The sequence below is a fragment of the Mastomys coucha genome, unplaced genomic scaffold (assembly GCF_008632895.1).
Source record: "Mastomys coucha isolate ucsf_1 unplaced genomic scaffold, UCSF_Mcou_1 pScaffold13, whole genome shotgun sequence".
NCBI classification, from domain to species: Eukaryota; Metazoa; Chordata; class Mammalia; order Rodentia; family Muridae; genus Mastomys; species Mastomys coucha.
In genome coordinates this window covers 4,028,484-4,045,614 of record NW_022196895.1, presented here as the reverse complement: position 1 = coordinate 4,045,614, position 17,131 = coordinate 4,028,484, and the positions used below count along the sequence as shown (strand labels likewise).

Sequence of the window (17,131 nt, the reverse complement as noted above, 5' to 3'; positions counted from 1 at the left end):
CCATGTCTGCTTCTGTACCAGTTCCATGCAATTTTTATCACTACCGCTCTGTAGTTTGGCATGAGGTCAGGAATAGTGATTCCTCCCAAAATTCTTTTATTTTCAGGATTGTTTTGGTGATCCTGGGATTTTTTTTATTTTCCATATGAAGTTGAGAATTGATCTTCCATGGTCTATAAAAAAATGTGTTGAAATTTTGATGGACTTTGCATTTGAATCTCTAGATTGCCTTGGTAAGATAGACATTTTTACTTTGTTAATCCTATCAGTCATGAGCATGGGAGATCTTTCCTTTGTCTGGTATCTTCTTCAGTTTCTTTTTTCAGAGACTTGAAGTTCTCTCATTCTGTTCTTTCACTTGCTTGGTGAGTTGCACCAAGATATTTTATATTCTTTGTGGCTATTGTAAAGGGTGTTGTTTCTCTAATTTCTTTCTAGGCCCATTTATCATTTATGTAAAGGAGGACTACTGATTTGAGTAAATTGTGTATCCATCTACTTTACTGAAGTTGTTTATCAGTTGTAGGAGTGCTCTGGTAGAATTTTTGGGATCACTTAGGTATACTATCATATCATCCACAAATAGCCATACTTTGACTTCCTCCTTTCCAATTTGTATCCCTTTGATCTCCTTTAGTTGTGTTATTGTTCTGGCTAGAATATCAAGCACTATGTTGGATAGATAGGGAGAGAGTAGGCAGCCTTGTCTCGTCCCTGATTTTAGTGGAAATGTTTTTTATGAGGAAGTAGGAGAAATTCTTATGAGCAGGAAGAGACTACAGAGAGGAAAAGACATTGGACTACATACCTAGAGCCTTTCACTGGGCTTATAGCAGAAAACGAGCAAGACTGGGGTGATTCCTGTTAAGATTGGTTAATTTTCTGAGTATGTCATGGGCCAAGCCACGTAGGTAGCTCTACCCACTGTGCATGTTCCCTTTACCAAACCCAGGGGGAAGATAACATGCTGTACTCAGGCTGCTTGCTCAGTTAGGGGGTAACTTTCTTAGCTTATGGCTTTGGCTATCCAGTAACCCCTGAGCATTCCAGCTCACTGACTCAGGTCAGTGATTTCAGGCCTCACTGGTCTCTGACCTTAACAGATTTAAAGGATGCTTTCTTTTATGTTTACATGATGTCTTTCGGGGTTTATTTCTGTGAACAGACACCATGACCAAGGCAAGTCTTCCAAAGGACAACATTTAATTGGGGCTGGCTTACAGTTTCAGAGGGCTAATCCATTATCATTGTGGCTGGAAACATGGCAGCATCCAGGCAGATGTGTTGCTAGAGAAGAAGCTAAGAACTCTACATTTTGATCCACAGGCAGCAGATGGGTATTGAATTCCACATTGGGCAGAGCTTGAGCATAGGAGACCTCAAAGGCCACCTACACAGTGACACACTTCTTCCAACAAGGCCACACCTACTCCAACAAGGCCACACCTCCTAGTGGTGCTACTCCCCTTGGACCCAGAATTCAAACACATGAGTCTGTGAGGGCCATTCCTACTCAAACTACCACCAATGACCAGCTTTAGGTTTTTTTTTTTTTTTTTTTTTTTTTTTTTTTTTTTAGTTTTAGCATGGGCCATTTTATTGTCTATGACCATGGTTATCAAGATAAAGCCACAGTTTTTCTTAGTTATATCATATTAGCTCCCTGTCTGCAAGGTGGCCTGGGATTGCCTCCTTTCTGGGACAAATGGGGGCTTCTTAGACGCTGTTCTTATTTACAGTTTAGTTTGTTATAATTAGCTGCATTAGAAGCAAAGATATGCAAAAGGCCAATGGTAACTTGTGTATCCTCCTTGGATGAGGAACGTGACTGTGGAAGCCAGCGGACCCGTGATCCTAACTTCCTGTTTTCCCACATCCTGCTCTTCATATCAGCTCAGTTTGGTCATCTCAGATCCAGCTAAAAGCCTTCTTATTTATCTTCCCTGGTGTTTCTAGTCTTGCATTGTAACCTAAGCTCCTTTTAAAGCTAACATCTGTTCTTACTGTATCAGAAGGAAACAGGGCTGAAAGAGAACATGCATTATGTCTTCAGCAATTATAATCTGTGTGGTTAGAGAACCTGTGGACATGGGCAACTGAAGTGGAATTCATGGGGTCTCAGTGTTCTGATTCTTGTTAAAGTACTGATCATATGGATGTGCTCATCCGTGGGGTTTCATTATTCTGTGTAATACACACATGCATAATATCTACACATATTCATATCTGGCTTGTATATAAAATTTTCTATATCCTAGTCTAGTTTTTTAATATTTCATAGAACTCTCTGTAGTTCAACTAATTGTAATTCACTGGTATTGGATTTGCTGGTTTTGACGCCGTGTGCAGATGTTACTGCAAAAAGCTGAGTGACCAGGATTTTGCACTTGTCTTTACTGTTTGTATAACTACTGTTGAATGTATCATTTTTCCACATAAAAAGGTAGTCACAGCTTTTAGTGAATGTACTTATCTTGAGACCTGTGTCCTTGTGCAGCTTTATCCTTTGGACTTAGTATAAAAGCTGAATGTAGTGTTGCGGATAATCTATGAGGCTACTGTCAAGTATGCTTTTCATAATGCAAGATATCATCGTGCAGTGTGATGGTGTTTTTAAAGGATACTAAGTCTAGTAAGTGCTGTTATTCTTGAGCTCAAACAGCTGGTATGTATTTATCAAAAGGTTCTGTGGTAGTTAAGTAGCTAATGCAGAAAAAGTCATTGATTTTCAGTGCTGCTGTTGTTATTGTTGTTTCTAAATTTCTTTCTCTTTTAAAAAAATCTTTCTATTAGGTAAAGGGACACGAGCAAATACCAGCTACAAAAATAATTAATAAATGAATTTAGCCCCTTTTGCAACACAGAAAAAGTACTCATTTAAATAATGTTGCTGCTCTTGAGTATATATCATCCAACACACACTCAACAAAATGTTTTCCTACTGTGAAGTGTATTGCTAGTTTTCATGATGGAATAAAATCTATCAGTCTCTAATCCTACTTTTGGAAAGATTGTGATATTCCATTAAGAACAACACCAGTTCTTGGTGCTCCGTGGGGAGGAGTAAGAGACTGTTGACAGGGCTTTGTATTAGATTCACTGGCTTGGTAAAGGGAATTAGTATTTGGGACATAACTGAAGCTATTTGGCTTTTAAAATGCATTGCTTTGGGAATGGCATGATGTCTTAGCAGGGAAAGAGCCTGCTTTCAAGCCTGGGAGCCTAGGTTTGATCCCTAGGACCTGCATGGTGGATAGAAACAGGGACAGAAAATTACCCTTTCACCCCTCACAGGTACACTGTGGTATGTACCCCACACAATTAATTAATTAATGTCTAATTAATTTTTTTTAATTTATTTATTATTATACATAAGTACACTGTAGCTGTCTTCAGACACCCAGAAGAATGTGTCAGATCTCATTACAGATGGTTGTGAGCCACCATGTGGTTGCTGGGATTTGAACTCAGGACCTTTGGAAGAACAGCCGGTGCTCTTACCCGCTGAGCCATCTTACCAGCCCTGTCTAATTAATTTTTTAAAATTGATACTTTCCCCAGTTCCTAGTTTTCTGTTAAACATTATTAAAAGATACAATTGAAATATGTAGAATTCAGATAGAATTCATAGGTCTGTTGCAGCCTGTGTTTGCATACGTGTTAGCGTTACCACAGGCATAATGAAGATTTCCACTTCAGAAATGTCCATGCCCTTACTGGACTTTCCTCTCTGCCACCTGTCGGGTACTGCTCTGCACTCATCACTGACAACTGTTGTACTCCTCGGCACTTTATGTTGAATTACATGGTGAAAAACAATTTGTCTCTGCACATTCTTTTTCATTTAACATGAATTTACAATGTCTCAGACTTCAGCAGTTCTTGGGTAGCATTTTTTTCACATGGAAATGGGTGCAGTCTATCTGCGAACTCACCTGGGATGCTGAGGTCCCTCCACCATGTCCACTTTTGTCTATTAACAAATACAGCAATTATGGTGAACTTTGTGTACAAGAATTGGGTAACACGTGGGTCTTTATTTCTATTGACCACAAAAGTAGGCCAAACCATATGCTTAGCATTTTTAGAGATCACAAAACTGGGTTGGGGTGTGCATTGAATTGAGAAGAAGAGAAACGGTTTGCATCCCAAGCTGTTTGAGTGTTATCACCTTATTCCTAAAGAGTCAAATCTCCTCATCACTTCTTTCCATCTAAAGAAATTCTGTTCTGGAACAGTCTGCAATGAGCACTGGATTGTTTCATCTGAGAAGGTCTCAATACTTTGCCACTTCTTCCTGAAAGATAGTTTGGATGATAACTCTTTTCTTTCAGTTAGGTAAAAATGTTATTTCATAGATTCCATGTTTTAATTCAAAGAAAGAAGCCTGAGGTAATAGAAATTACCATTCCCCATACTATTCATGTTCTAGAGCCTTCTAAGTTGTGTTACCACCACTGGGGATTTAGTGTTTGTGTGTAACTATCTAGGCATGTTTTGGCTTTTTAAAAAATTTGTTTTGGGATCTGATGGACTTTTACAGTGTGTGAGTTTGTGCTTTTCCCTCAGATTACAGGGTTAGGGTCATTAAGCCTTGCCAGACTATTTTCTGACAGTTCTCAGTTTGTTTTTGGTGATTAGGACCCCAGTTACACATGCAGTGAGCATTTCAGTGTTTGTATGTAGGGCCTTCCATTTATACTAGCTCATGGTTGTTCAGTCTGTATTGGTCTGTCTTTAAGATCACTGACTTTCTTTTAACTTCTTTTATACTGCTGAGCCTTCTAGTGGTTTGTTCCTGTCATGTTGTATCTTTTTAGTTATAAAATTTCTATTTTCTTATCCATAGTTTGTGTTTCTATGGTAAATTTTCATACTTTCAATCCAGTTCAGAAACATTTTCTTTCCTGAAGCATAATTATAATAGCTGCTTTAAAGTCTGATATTCTAACCTCTGGACCATTCGGAGGATTTTATCTGTTATTGTTTCCTTTGAGAATTGGTAATGTTCTCTTGTTTCTTTTATGTTGTATAGTTTTGGATTACATTTTTATATTGTGAATATGTTAGTGCCATCTCCTAATCTAAATTCTTGAGACTACTCATACATTTATTCTATAATGTGGTCAGCTATATTATATTTAGACCCTAAGTTCCCTTCATTTGTATGTGCTATGGTTTCAGTATGCTCTGACTCAGAGAGGAATATGAGGCTTCAGTACACATCTTATTTGAGTTCTGTAAGCCTTTCCCTGTGTGTGTGTGAGTGTGTGTGTGTGTGTGTGTGTGTGTGTGCGTGCGTGCATGTGCGTGCGTGCGTACATGCTTCTTTCTCCATTTTTCAGAGGTTGGACCAAGATCTGTGTGTTCTAATCATATTCACATCTTAAATTCCATTGGTTTGAATCTGAACCTTGTACACAGGGGCAGAAGTTATTATTAGACTACTGTTAATTTCTAAGAGAATTAATGTATTCCCTTTTATGCTTTCTCTACTTCTCCACAATCTTAACTCATACTCCCCATCCCATACACACACACCCTTACACCCTGCTGATTTCTTAACCCACCCCTACACACCCATCACCCCCACCCCTATGCACCCACACATGTTCCACACATCTGAACACCATTTGTTTTGCTGAGTAGTAGTAGTAATAGTTGTTGTTGTTGTTATTGTTGTTGGGATGACAGGGCCTTTTTTAAGACAGATGCACCTGCCCAGTGACTGTCATGCTAGGACATAATGGTCTCCAAATGTTAACTGGGGACGGTGGCTCTCAAGTTTCCTGCCTCACACCAGTGAGTGTTAAAGACACAGTTGCAGAGAGTAAGTGAACTGAGAGCATCTTTGCTTAAAAAATTTAAGGAAAAATAAAAGACATTCCCATAATTCCAAGGTGTTCTGAAGTAGGAGAAACCCAGGAGCGGCTTGCCTTGGGCTTTCCATGGGACTGTGGCAGGAACTGAACAAAGACTGCCATGATCCCTGTGGATCTTGGTTAATGCTTTGAGTATATTGGGTGTAAGCCAGTGGAGGGTCCATGTGATCTGTGCTTGTCCCCCTAGTCCAGCCAGGTCAATGATGAGGCTTTGTTACACGCTGATCATCCTGTTTCGGGGAGCTGAAGCCCACCCCCTGTCTCCGACTTCTGCCTTGTTAGCCTCTGATCTTGACTATGAATTCTCTGTAGCAAAGGACTAGCTTGCCACTGTAACCCTGTGGTCAATCCAATTCCTCTTTGTTCTCAGCATTTATGTGCCTAGCTTGCATTTCACCAAGGGGAGGTGATAGATAACATTGGCACAGCCACCAAGATGTAGTCTGTCTTTCTGTCACATCGTCCTTATCTATGGGCTGATCTGGAGGAGTCTCTTTTCTTCATTAGAAGCCACCCTTCCCCACAGTTTAGTCATTTATATTTAGCTTCATTAGAAGCTTGAAGATGTTAGGGATCTACAGTATCTTGCATATGGTCCCCAGAGTTGCATGGGAGCCAGTCAGCCAGCAGCCCCTGTTGTTTTTTCTTATCTGTTCAGCTTCGTTGTCTCTACCCAGCTATAGCGTCATATTTCTTTTCCTTCATGTTACCGACCACCCTTTTAACCCTAGCATTTCTTTTAAACCCAACATTAGTTTTCAGCATAAAAACCATGATTAGCTGCATCGTGGCCCTTGTTCCTAACTACCTACAGGATTGCCCTGTCTCATTCCATCATAGCTTCTAAGAGGAACATGGTCAGCCTTTCCCTGGATTGCCCGTCTCATTCCATCACAGCTTCTAAGAGGAACACGGTCAGCCTTTCCGGGCAGATTCTCCCTCTGCCTTCCATACCCTCCCCATTTTTGTGTATTTGTTTTGGTTTGCTTTTTGTTTTTGTTTTTGCTTTTGTCTTTCAAGAAAGGGTTTCTCTGTATAGCCTTGGCTGTCTTGAGACTCTGTAGATAAGGCTGGCCTCAAACTCACAGAGACCCACATGCCTCTGTCTCCCAAGCGTTGGGATTAAAGGGATACACCACCATGCCTGGTTTGTTTTGTATATTTTCAAGGTGCTCAGATAATTGCCAGGGGTCCAGGGTTTTGACTGTAAGAGCAGGAAGGGGCTGTGGTAGGGTTTCATAGATATGTTCACAATGGAAAATATTGTGTTTTGTCTTTCACTATCCTATGTTTTCTGTCCATTTATAATTCACGCAAAAAGAAGTAGGCAACATTGCCAAAAATTTGCAAGCTGAATCCTAGATTAAGATGCTATTAATGACTTGGCAGGAGTTGGGAATAATACCTGGAGTTATTTGGTTTCATTTAGTTACTAAAATGGGACGACACTGAAGGCCCATACATGCTGTACACCATGTGGAGAAGGCTGTACCTTCTACCTATAGAAGAGTACGATTACTTCAGCAAATAGAGATGATATAGTAAGCCAGTTATTTGCAAGAGAAAGGTCTTGTTCTGGGGAGTGGACTAAAGTCTACACATATGATTACTTTTATGTATCTACTTGTAGTAAAGATTCTTCAGAGATAAGAGTAAGGGCCAGACCTGTGAGGCAATCAGATCTCCAGTCTTAAGATTGTGACAACAATGGAAAAGTCTGAATTTATATTCTACTGTATTTTAGCACTAATTTTCTTTTGTTTTTCCTGTATGTTTTCAAATCTTGTGTAGGAAACTGACTTAATGTGCATGATTTGTTTTTAATACTCTAAGGTAACTAATTTAGACTTTTTTCAACTTTTTCTATCGAATTACAGACACCACCAGAGCAAGAAGAAGCCAAGAGAGTGATGGTGTGGAATATATTTTTATTTCCAAACATTTGTTTGAGACAGATGTACAAAATAACAAGTATGTAAAAATTTTGTAGAATTTTTTTCTATTCCTGTTGTTCTTAAACTGGTGCCTGTATATCTACTTTTAGACAGCCTAGGGTTCCCTTCTATATGAAATGTATTTCAGTTATTAGAGTAATGTTTGAAGCCCTTAAAAAGAGGAGGTTCCGGTAGCAATTATACATGTTCCCATCGTTTTCTTTTCAGTATCAGGGAGCTGCTGTTTCTGTTCAGCGAAGCCTGATGCTTTAGCTTAAGGGAAGCTTCCCAGTGTGTTTCTATAACTTCTTTCCAGTCCAGTAATTGAATCTCAACATGTAACTTGGGTAGGACTTTATTTTAAATGTTAATGGCTAGCTATATGATATGCTTTCCCCATAATCTTTCTCATACATAGTCTCACATTGGTTCTTCACAATGTTGGAATAAAGCTTCCGTGTTGGACTGCTTGTTGAACACATCGTCTCAGCTCCTCCAGCTAGCTCATGCTCCACCCATCCCCCAGTTTTCCATTGCTGAGGTGTAGCTACTGCAGGGCATCAGAAGCAGGGTGTGTTTTAACACTGTATTGTGGGATTTTATTGAAATATCAAAATGCTTTCTTCGAGTTTGGCCCCATGACTGTATTTTTATAGCACATAATCGCTGCCCTGGTTCCATTAGCCACCTCCCAGCTCCTGTGGCTCCAGTGCCCAGCTCTGTTACTCTGTAGTGTGCAGTGAAATTCCAGTAGTTTCTATTGTTTGGCTTACTTGATGTTTTATTGCATTGCATTAGTTCTGAAAGGGACTGATGGAAAGCATTAGCACTCCATAGCACCAGAGTACTTTTTTGGGCTTAAATGTAACACAAGCAAGTGTTACTGATTTGAAAATGTAGAAGTTTTTTTTTTTTTTTAAATTGACATTTGCTGAAGTGCTTGGCTCTGTTTATTTTATTAAACACAGAAAAAATTTTACACATTCAGCAAAAATCTTTTACCTATGAAGTATAACTTGCCGTCTGCTTGTTTCATACTTACAGACTATTCTGATGAGTGTCTTTTAATTTTCTACAGGTTCATTGAGTATGGCGAATATAAAAACAACTACTATGGTACAAGTATAGACTCAGTTCGCTCTGTCCTAGCTAAGAACAAAGTTTGTCTGTTGGATGTCCAGCCTCATGTAAGTGAACGAAGCATTGTGCAGTCCCGTATGAACCTCCTGTGGCATCTCAGAATGAGCTCCCTATGAAGTCTGCTCGTGTAAATGAGGGTCGGGACATTTGGGTAGATGGGGAAAAAGGCATAAAATGTTACTAGAGAAGCAGATGAGAAGAAGCCTGGGGGTCAGTGTTTGTATTCTTGGTTTTACTCAGTGAACTTCGCAGGCTATTCGATGCTTATTTTGGATCTTTTAATAATGTTATATATGTAACACTGTTATATATGTAACATCTTTTGTGTTATGTATTATTCTCAGTGTTTATAGTCTGAAAGTGGACATTTTAGACCTCAGTTCTCTTTCTCTGATTTTGGTCTTGGACACAATGTAAACATTGAAATCCCAACAGAGCTATGAGGCACTGTTCAATACTGTCTTATCTGGAGATGCCATAGGAGACCTTGTGCATCACCCAGGGGCCTCTTATGGAAACTTTGAACTAAGAAGACCAGTGGGTAAAAACATTCGATTCCTTATAGAAATACCTCTTAGGGGAGAAGCTGGAGTCAGAATCCTTAGCATCAAGTTGGTGGCTGCCTCCTGTCCAGGCACCTGGAAGGAGTGGGGACATTCCTACTTGTCTGAACTCCCTGTGTATAGACTTGCTGAATGCATTTTTATCTGCCCCTCTGAGCTTTCCCAGGCCTTCCATCCCCTCCTGCCATGCCCTTCCCCACTTCCCCATTCTCATCACCTCCATATACCCCTCACAGCCTCGCCCGTCCCTCTCCGTAAGACATGGAACCTATACATAACCTTACAGTGGGACTCTGGTGAGGCCTTCATAAGGAAATCAATACTATCTCTCACTTCTGTTAGTTTCACTTGACTACAGTTCAGTCTGCAGAAGTCAACACTTAAAAACCCAGGTGTGAATTATAGGAGGCAGAGAAGTCAGAGGTAGGGGACACCAGGAGAACACTGCCCATAGAATCAACTAAGCAGTACTCCCATGGATTTACAGAGACTGAAGCAGCACCATCACCCCTGCATGGGTCTGCTCTTGGGACCTTTTTCATCCTACTGGGCTGCTTCACCTAGCTGCTCAGCCTTGATATGAAGGTTTATGCCTAGTCCTGTTGTAACTTTTGCTGACTTTGGTTGATGTCCCTGTGAAGCCTGCTCTTTTCATAAGGGAAATGGAGGAGGGGTGGATCTGAGGGAGAGGAGAGGAGTGTGGGAGGGGACTGAGAGGAGTGGAGGGAGGAGAAACTGGTTGTGATGTTTGGTGTGAGAAGAGAATAAATTAACAAAACAAAAAACGGTGTGGTGCTACACACCGGTATCCAGAACTCAGGAAGCTGAGGCAAGAGCCGTAGGAGTCCAGGCAGGCCTGGACTGCATAGTAGGATCCTGACTCCAAACAAAGCTAAACAAGACACTTGGGGGCAGGGAGAAGGATGTGCTGGCAGACCTCATGTAGAACAAAGGCTACAGACACTGTACCTTTAGGCTGCTAACAGAGAATGTAAAAAAGATAGCTTCCAGACAGGAGGTTACCAGTCATCACAGCTTTTACAAGTGTGATCCTAGTTTTCTGGAGTTTTTACCCAGTGTGTTTCATGATAATGATGGTTAATTTCAAAATATCTAAAGTAAAAGTTGCATTCATACTCTAGCTGCTTTTCAGTGAGATTGTCACACTCATTGTCAAGAATATATTGAAGAATAATCTGTTTAATTAAAGAATAGTTTTAAGAAATTTTCTCTTTAAGAAATCCAGAATACGTGAGATTATGAGGGAATATGAAAAGTAACTTTTCTTTCTTGCAGACAGTGAAGCATTTAAGGACACTGGAATTCAAACCCTATGTGATATTTATAAAACCTCCATCCATAGAGCGTTTGAGAGAGACAAGGAAAAATGCAAAGATCATTTCAAGCAGAGATGACCAAGGGACTGCAAAGCCCTTCACGGTGGGTGTCATGATCTTAGCCACCCTGCAAATGCCACCTAGATAGTTGTACACAGTACTTAGGGACACTGTTATAGATGAAGTTGTGATCCAGAACTCTGTAAAGGTTTAGAATGTGCATTTTGATTGGTGGCACTGTAGATTCTTGTTTGTATGAATTGGTGTTTGTATTACATTGATTCAGAACTACTTTGTAGAGCTGGATATAGTAATATGCCCCTGCCATGCCAAGTACTCAGAGCTGGATATAGTAATATGCCCCTGCCATGCCAACTACTCAAAACGTAGGGTCTCTTCTGTCTTGCAGATTTGAAACCGATAATGGTCCACAAAGCAAGAGTCTGTGCCTCAATGGTAGTACTAACCACTGTGTTTTTGGGCTTGCTAGCATACACCAAGCTTTGGGGTTATTTCCAGTGCCACCAAACAAAACAAAGAAAAAGAAACAACAAAAGTATGGTATTATGCATGCATGCTGATTTTCTTCTAAGCCAGTCATTTATATAAGGGACAACTCAGCTTTTAATTTTACGTAACCTTTTTAAAGCTAAAAGTCTCTAAATAAGTTTCTGTTTATCATTAATAGTCTAATCAAAAACTGTAATAATTTGCTTTGTTGTCTTATATTTTATATTTTAACACAGTAAAAAGTAGAAGTCCCATTTGGGTCCTAGGGTCAGGAGGCCTACACTGTACCCTGATGACATTCATATTTCATACGAGTGCCATTGGATGCTATGGCTTCAGGTGTTTGTGGCTATCCTGATATTAACCTCACTGAATGAAAGTAAAGATCATTATTCAAATTTTTTAGTCAGATTGCTCAAGGTTTATTCTCTGTCAGACAAGGATATCTCCCTGTAGCAGGATTTGAGAAAATAGTATGAAACACAGGAGAAGGTAGGGTTTATATAGCTAAAAATACCTACGAGACTAGAGAATTTTCAATGGTTGGGGGATTTCCAGAGGAATTTTGGTTACATAGGAACTTGGCTAACCATTACAAAATTATTTGGCAGAACATCTTATCTTACCAGAGTAGAGGTCAGAATATAGGATGTGGGACATGACAAATTCCAGAGAATGGGTGAAGACTTAGTCAAGTTTACATTTTATAGAAAACAGGAATGAACTTATTTTGACCCTGTAATAAGATGGCTTATAATTTTAAGATAGAGTCAGGCTGGCCCATCCATCATTGACTCTTGGCAAGCCTTTCTTTGTTTTTGTTTTCATCCTTCTCAAATTCTACCTTTTTAATCAGAAACCAACAAATAAATACCAAACCTTTTTTCTTTCATCTAATTAGCTTTCCTTTAGTCTTTGTTAATCTAGGAACTATTGATTTTAGTTATAAAGCATGGATCTTGCTTTTGATTCCCAGTGTTTGCTCTTTGTTCTAGAAGGGTGACATTTGTTCTTACGGGACAGATGCTGTTACATGTTGGTAGTTATTTTAAGTTGTTGACTAGCACTAAAGTTATCTCTCAGTAAACATAATTCGTAAATGATGGCATAGTCTAAGGATGTACTTTTTTAAATGTACTGTCCTAAGTTTTGTACCAAACTAAAATATCTCCTGGCATTTAAAACTTTATGTTGCCCATCAGGGCTTTTGAAACACTTCTGCTGGACCACAGAAGGGGCATTCGAACTATTGTCCTATAATGCTTTCAATATTAAGAAAGTAGTTTGTGCTATTCATTATTTCTTGTGAACAAACGTAAATAGCCAAGCCAGAGCATCAGAGTCAACAGCACCCCTGGTGTCCATGACAATAGCAATGTGTCCATGTAATTACATTACATGGACAGTACATTAGCTATGACCCTGAAGGGAGTTCAGTAAAGTTGATGTTAGCAGTATAAACCTCTAAAAATGTAGTGACAGTGATTTTGGTTTTTATTTCATTTAAAATCTGAACACATAACAACTTTAGGTAGTCATTGTAGAATGTCTTCATTTATGTGAAATAATGCAGTTTTCTGGTTACTTAATTTGTTATTGTTTTTAATAGGAAGAAGATTTTCAAGAAATGGTTAAATCAGCACAGATAATGGAAAGTCAATATGGCCATCTTTTTGACAAAATCATAATAAATGATGATCTTACTGTGGCATTTAATGAGCTAAAAACAACATTTGACAAACTAGAGACTGATACCCATTGGGTCCCAGTGAGTTGGTTACATTCATAACTCAGGCAAATGTCCTTAATTTTCTTTTTACAGAGTTGCATGATTAAATCAACTACCATGTTTTTGGTAGGATTTTTTTTTTTTTTTAATAATTTGAATCACTGTCACAGATGTAAAGTCTTCAATGTCAAAATCAAAGTTTCAGTGCTGGTTTTGTTTATGTCTTTTACAGCCTTATTTGAAGCACATAACTGTACAATCTAAGTCAAAATCTGCACAGTGCTATAGTCTTAGCAAAACTTGTATTTCCTGGTTTTCTTTAATCTATTTCTGTCTCTGATGTGGGAGGCAGTATGTATAAGAGTTCATGCTTCACCTGTGTTCAGGTGTGCTCACAGCCCTTCACTGCACATGCGAGTTCATGCCTCACCTGCGGTCAGGTGTGCTCACAGCCCTTCACTGGGCATGCTCTCAGTTGAAAGCATAGACTTGGCAGCCTTGAGCAGATCCACAAATTTAACTGAGCTGAAAATAAGACTCTGTTCTTAAAAAATATGTTCTTCATGTGCACATCTTAAAACAAAGGAGAAACTCAAATATTTCTGAGAAAGTAGCTCACATATTATAGCTTAGGAAATCCTTATGAGTACATATTGGTGATGCCACCAATATTACATAAGAGAAAATCTAATTTTCCTGTTTAAGTTGGGGGTCTCACTATATTGTCCACACTAGCCTTGAACTCAGCCTTCTTTTGCCTCAGCCTCCTGAGTTCATGCAGGAACATGCCACTGCATCAGGCTTAAAAACAGATTCAACTGATATTATAGATGTAGATAAAAACCTTTCCTCATGGTTTAATAAAAATGGTTGTGTCTTAGGGCAAGAAATGATCACACAGCACCTCTTGCTTTAATCTTTCATCTTTCAGAAGACATTTCTAGAGTCAGAAAGTTTTCTTCTCTTGTTTTGGAATTTCTCAACAAATTATAAGAATGAGATAAGTATTCAAAAATATGTAACATGTGTTAGAGCACAGTGAAGGAAGAGATGCTCATGTTTCTGGTGTGCAGTCACCACACATGTAAATTGTCCTAAAGTATGTTTTAGAAACCTTGTATTGTGTTAATTTTTTTGTCAACAAAATGATTAACACAGGCCAGATTGCATCTCAACCTATTCTGAAAGAAGATGGTTTTTAAATGTTTTGATGACATTGTTCCTTTTTCTGTAATGCTTTAGATCTCTAACAAGTGAATAATTTGCAATATTACAAATGTCCATAGTTCAATCATAGAGCAGGTTCCTGCCAGTCCTCTGAGCAGTGCAGTTTAGCCAATGGAAGATTCATCACAACTATGACTTGCATACAAAAAGTTATTTTTGTTTCTTTGTAAAGAGTTTGAATGTTATGTTTAAAGAAAAATAAAATATAGGGAAATTTTATATATTTGTAAGATATTTGAAAGGCATATTTTTAAATTATCAAATGAGGCTATTCATGAGATAAATTGTATGTTAAAATATAATTTAAAGTAGTAGTTTTATAAGCAAGATCAACATTCCATGTAAATATTGGACCTTTTGGCAGATAGGTCCACACTCATGTTATATGTTCACTGCTGTTTGGTGGTGTCCATGGCTTGCTTTCCTTAAAACAATGTCAAATTTCTGTGTGAAACAGAAACAAAACTTCTCTAGTGACCTCATTACATGTTCAAGCTGAACAGTCAGATCATTGGACTAATGAACACCATCCATGGAAGTTCTGTGTTTCTTAATTAAAGCCGTGAAGCTCAAACACAGATAAGAAGGCTACTGGATTCCTATTCTGAAATCACTGCCCTGTGTGGCCTGTCTAGAAGCACAAGTCTTAAAGAATTGGTTTGGATGGAATATTCTGTCCCTTGGGCAATGCCTACACTTCTGTAAAGCAATTTTCTATACCCAGAATGATGAGAAGTGTGTCTGGCATAGGACATTCTGGAATACTTTAGATATCCCATGTTCATACCTCAGATAGTTTTGCTGATTGTTTTTCTTCATCTGGTGATTGTTGCCTTCATTTCTTATTTTGGGGTAGTGCTTGGGAAATTTGGGGTAGGTAGTGAAGGTGATGGAATGTCATTAAATATGAATGTCTGCATCTGTTAGACCACAGCTGAACTAAAACTTTAAAAACTAAATAAATAAAAAGAAATTAAGCAGTTTAAGAAATCAGGTAGCATGCAGCCTTACCTCTTCTATTTCTTGATGCTTTCAAAGAGATTTGATTTAAACATATAAGCCGGGCCAAGAGAAGGCTGCTGGTACCTACAGCCTTTGGCCCTGCTGTGCTCTCTCACCTCAGCACTCCCACCACCAGGGAGAAGGACACACCTCAGCACTCCCACCACCAAGGAGAAGGACACACCTCAGCACTCCCACCACCAGGGAGAAGGACACACCTCAGCACTCCCACCACCAGGGAGAAGGACACACCTCAACACTCCCACCACCAAGGAGAAGGACACACCTCAGCACTCCCACCACCCAGGAGAAGGACACACCTCAGCACTCCCACCCCAGGGAGAAGGACACTTTGTTCCTGGCTTTCAGCAGCTTGTTTCTGGGCTGCAGTGCCAGCCGCTATTAGACAAGCAGGGTTTCATTGATTGTCCATTTAAAGTTGAACCCGGTATGAAGTGCTGCTTTTCTCCCCCACCTCCCAGTAAGAGTGGCCTAAAAGCAAAGAGATAGACTTGAAACAATAGCCATGGCTTTACAGAGTAATATGGAAACTTGGCGTCTGTAAGGCTGACATGCCTGGTACTGTAAATCAGCACGTGTCCCTAAACTGTAGTAGTTTAAAGTGAGCAAACATGTAAACTCAGATTTACAAAACTGTGGAGTCAAAAATGTCCCTGAAGATTCAGATTTTTATTTATTTTCCTTTGGCCTATGATGGATTTATAGATAAATGTAATGGAAAATTTTTTATCTTAATAAAGTATCTTTAAACAGTGTATCTGTTTGAGTTGTTAGCACTTGAATATGCTATAATTGTTCTACCCTGTGTTGCTTTTCCCTTGGTGGAACAAATTCTATCCTTTGGTATGATGTAATTTATTTGATCTTTCCATGCCTAAAATTAAACATTATATTTCTCTTCAAATGATGCTTTCATCAAGATTATTGGACAGATAGAATTCACTACTCTTAGTCTATAAGTAGAAGTTGAAGATATGCAGAAGCAGAATGGGATGGAGAGTCCAGACCAGTGCGTTGGGATCACCCGTTCTCACCTTCGGTTTGCTTCCCCTGCTGGGAATCAGGATGCTACATTCTCCTCTTCATCCAGTTCCACGAGCAGAACTTGTCCTCTGGGCCTAGGGAGACAAACTGTCGCCTTTGGGGCAACTAATCAACACCGAATGGCTCAATCCTTGTGTCAGCACAGGCCTGCTCCAGTAGAGAGACTGCATGAGAAAGCAAGGTCAGCTCAGTCATTGTGTCAGCACAGGCCTGCTCCAGTAGAGAGACCGCATGAGAAAGCAAGGTCAATCAATCCAGTGAGTCAGCAATTGATCTTTGTGGAGCTGAGAGTCAAATTTGGGGTCTTTCACATGCTAGGCATACATATAACTACATTACATCCCCAGTCTGAATCTAAACTTATTGTTTGATTTCCAAACAAGATTGATTTCTTGAATATTACCAGCTTTGAGACCTTGGGGGTAAATGGAATGTCTCTGGTCATCCCCTCATACCAGGATAATGCACTGAGAGAGAAGCCAGGATGGAATCACCCCTCAGTGATGGTGGTGGTGGTGATGATGATGATGGTTGTCATATCACAGTTAAAACTAGGTCAGAGTTATTTACCACCCTGTGTAGTAAACTCAGGAGTCACAATAAGTACAATGAGCTTTATTATTTTGAAATCTCCATTGCATTCTACCACACAGCACATTGAACTTAATAGGTAATTCTTACTAGGGAGCAAATCACATTTTATTTTTAAGCCACTGGCTCTGATATACTTAATAACTTGAAA

At 39.3% G+C, this 17,131-nt stretch overlaps 1 protein-coding gene across 3 annotated transcripts in view; it reads left to right on the top strand.

Annotated features, from left to right (window-relative positions):
- The window catches only part of Mpp7 (membrane palmitoylated protein 7), a 261,478-nt gene extending 245,233 nt beyond the window's left edge, over positions 1-16,245 (top strand). For all 3 annotated transcript variants that reach the window (XM_031364935.1, XM_031364936.1, XM_031364937.1), the window contains exons 14-17: positions 7,760-7,853; positions 8,895-9,003; positions 10,816-10,959; positions 12,976-16,245. In XM_031364935.1, the coding sequence (XP_031220795.1) occupies positions 7,760-7,853; positions 8,895-9,003; positions 10,816-10,959; positions 12,976-13,155 (527 nt within the window). In that variant the 3' untranslated portion in view covers positions 13,156-16,245. The remainder of the gene's footprint in view (positions 1-7,759; positions 7,854-8,894; positions 9,004-10,815; positions 10,960-12,975) is intronic.
- The last annotated feature ends 886 nt before the right edge of the window (positions 16,246-17,131 follow it).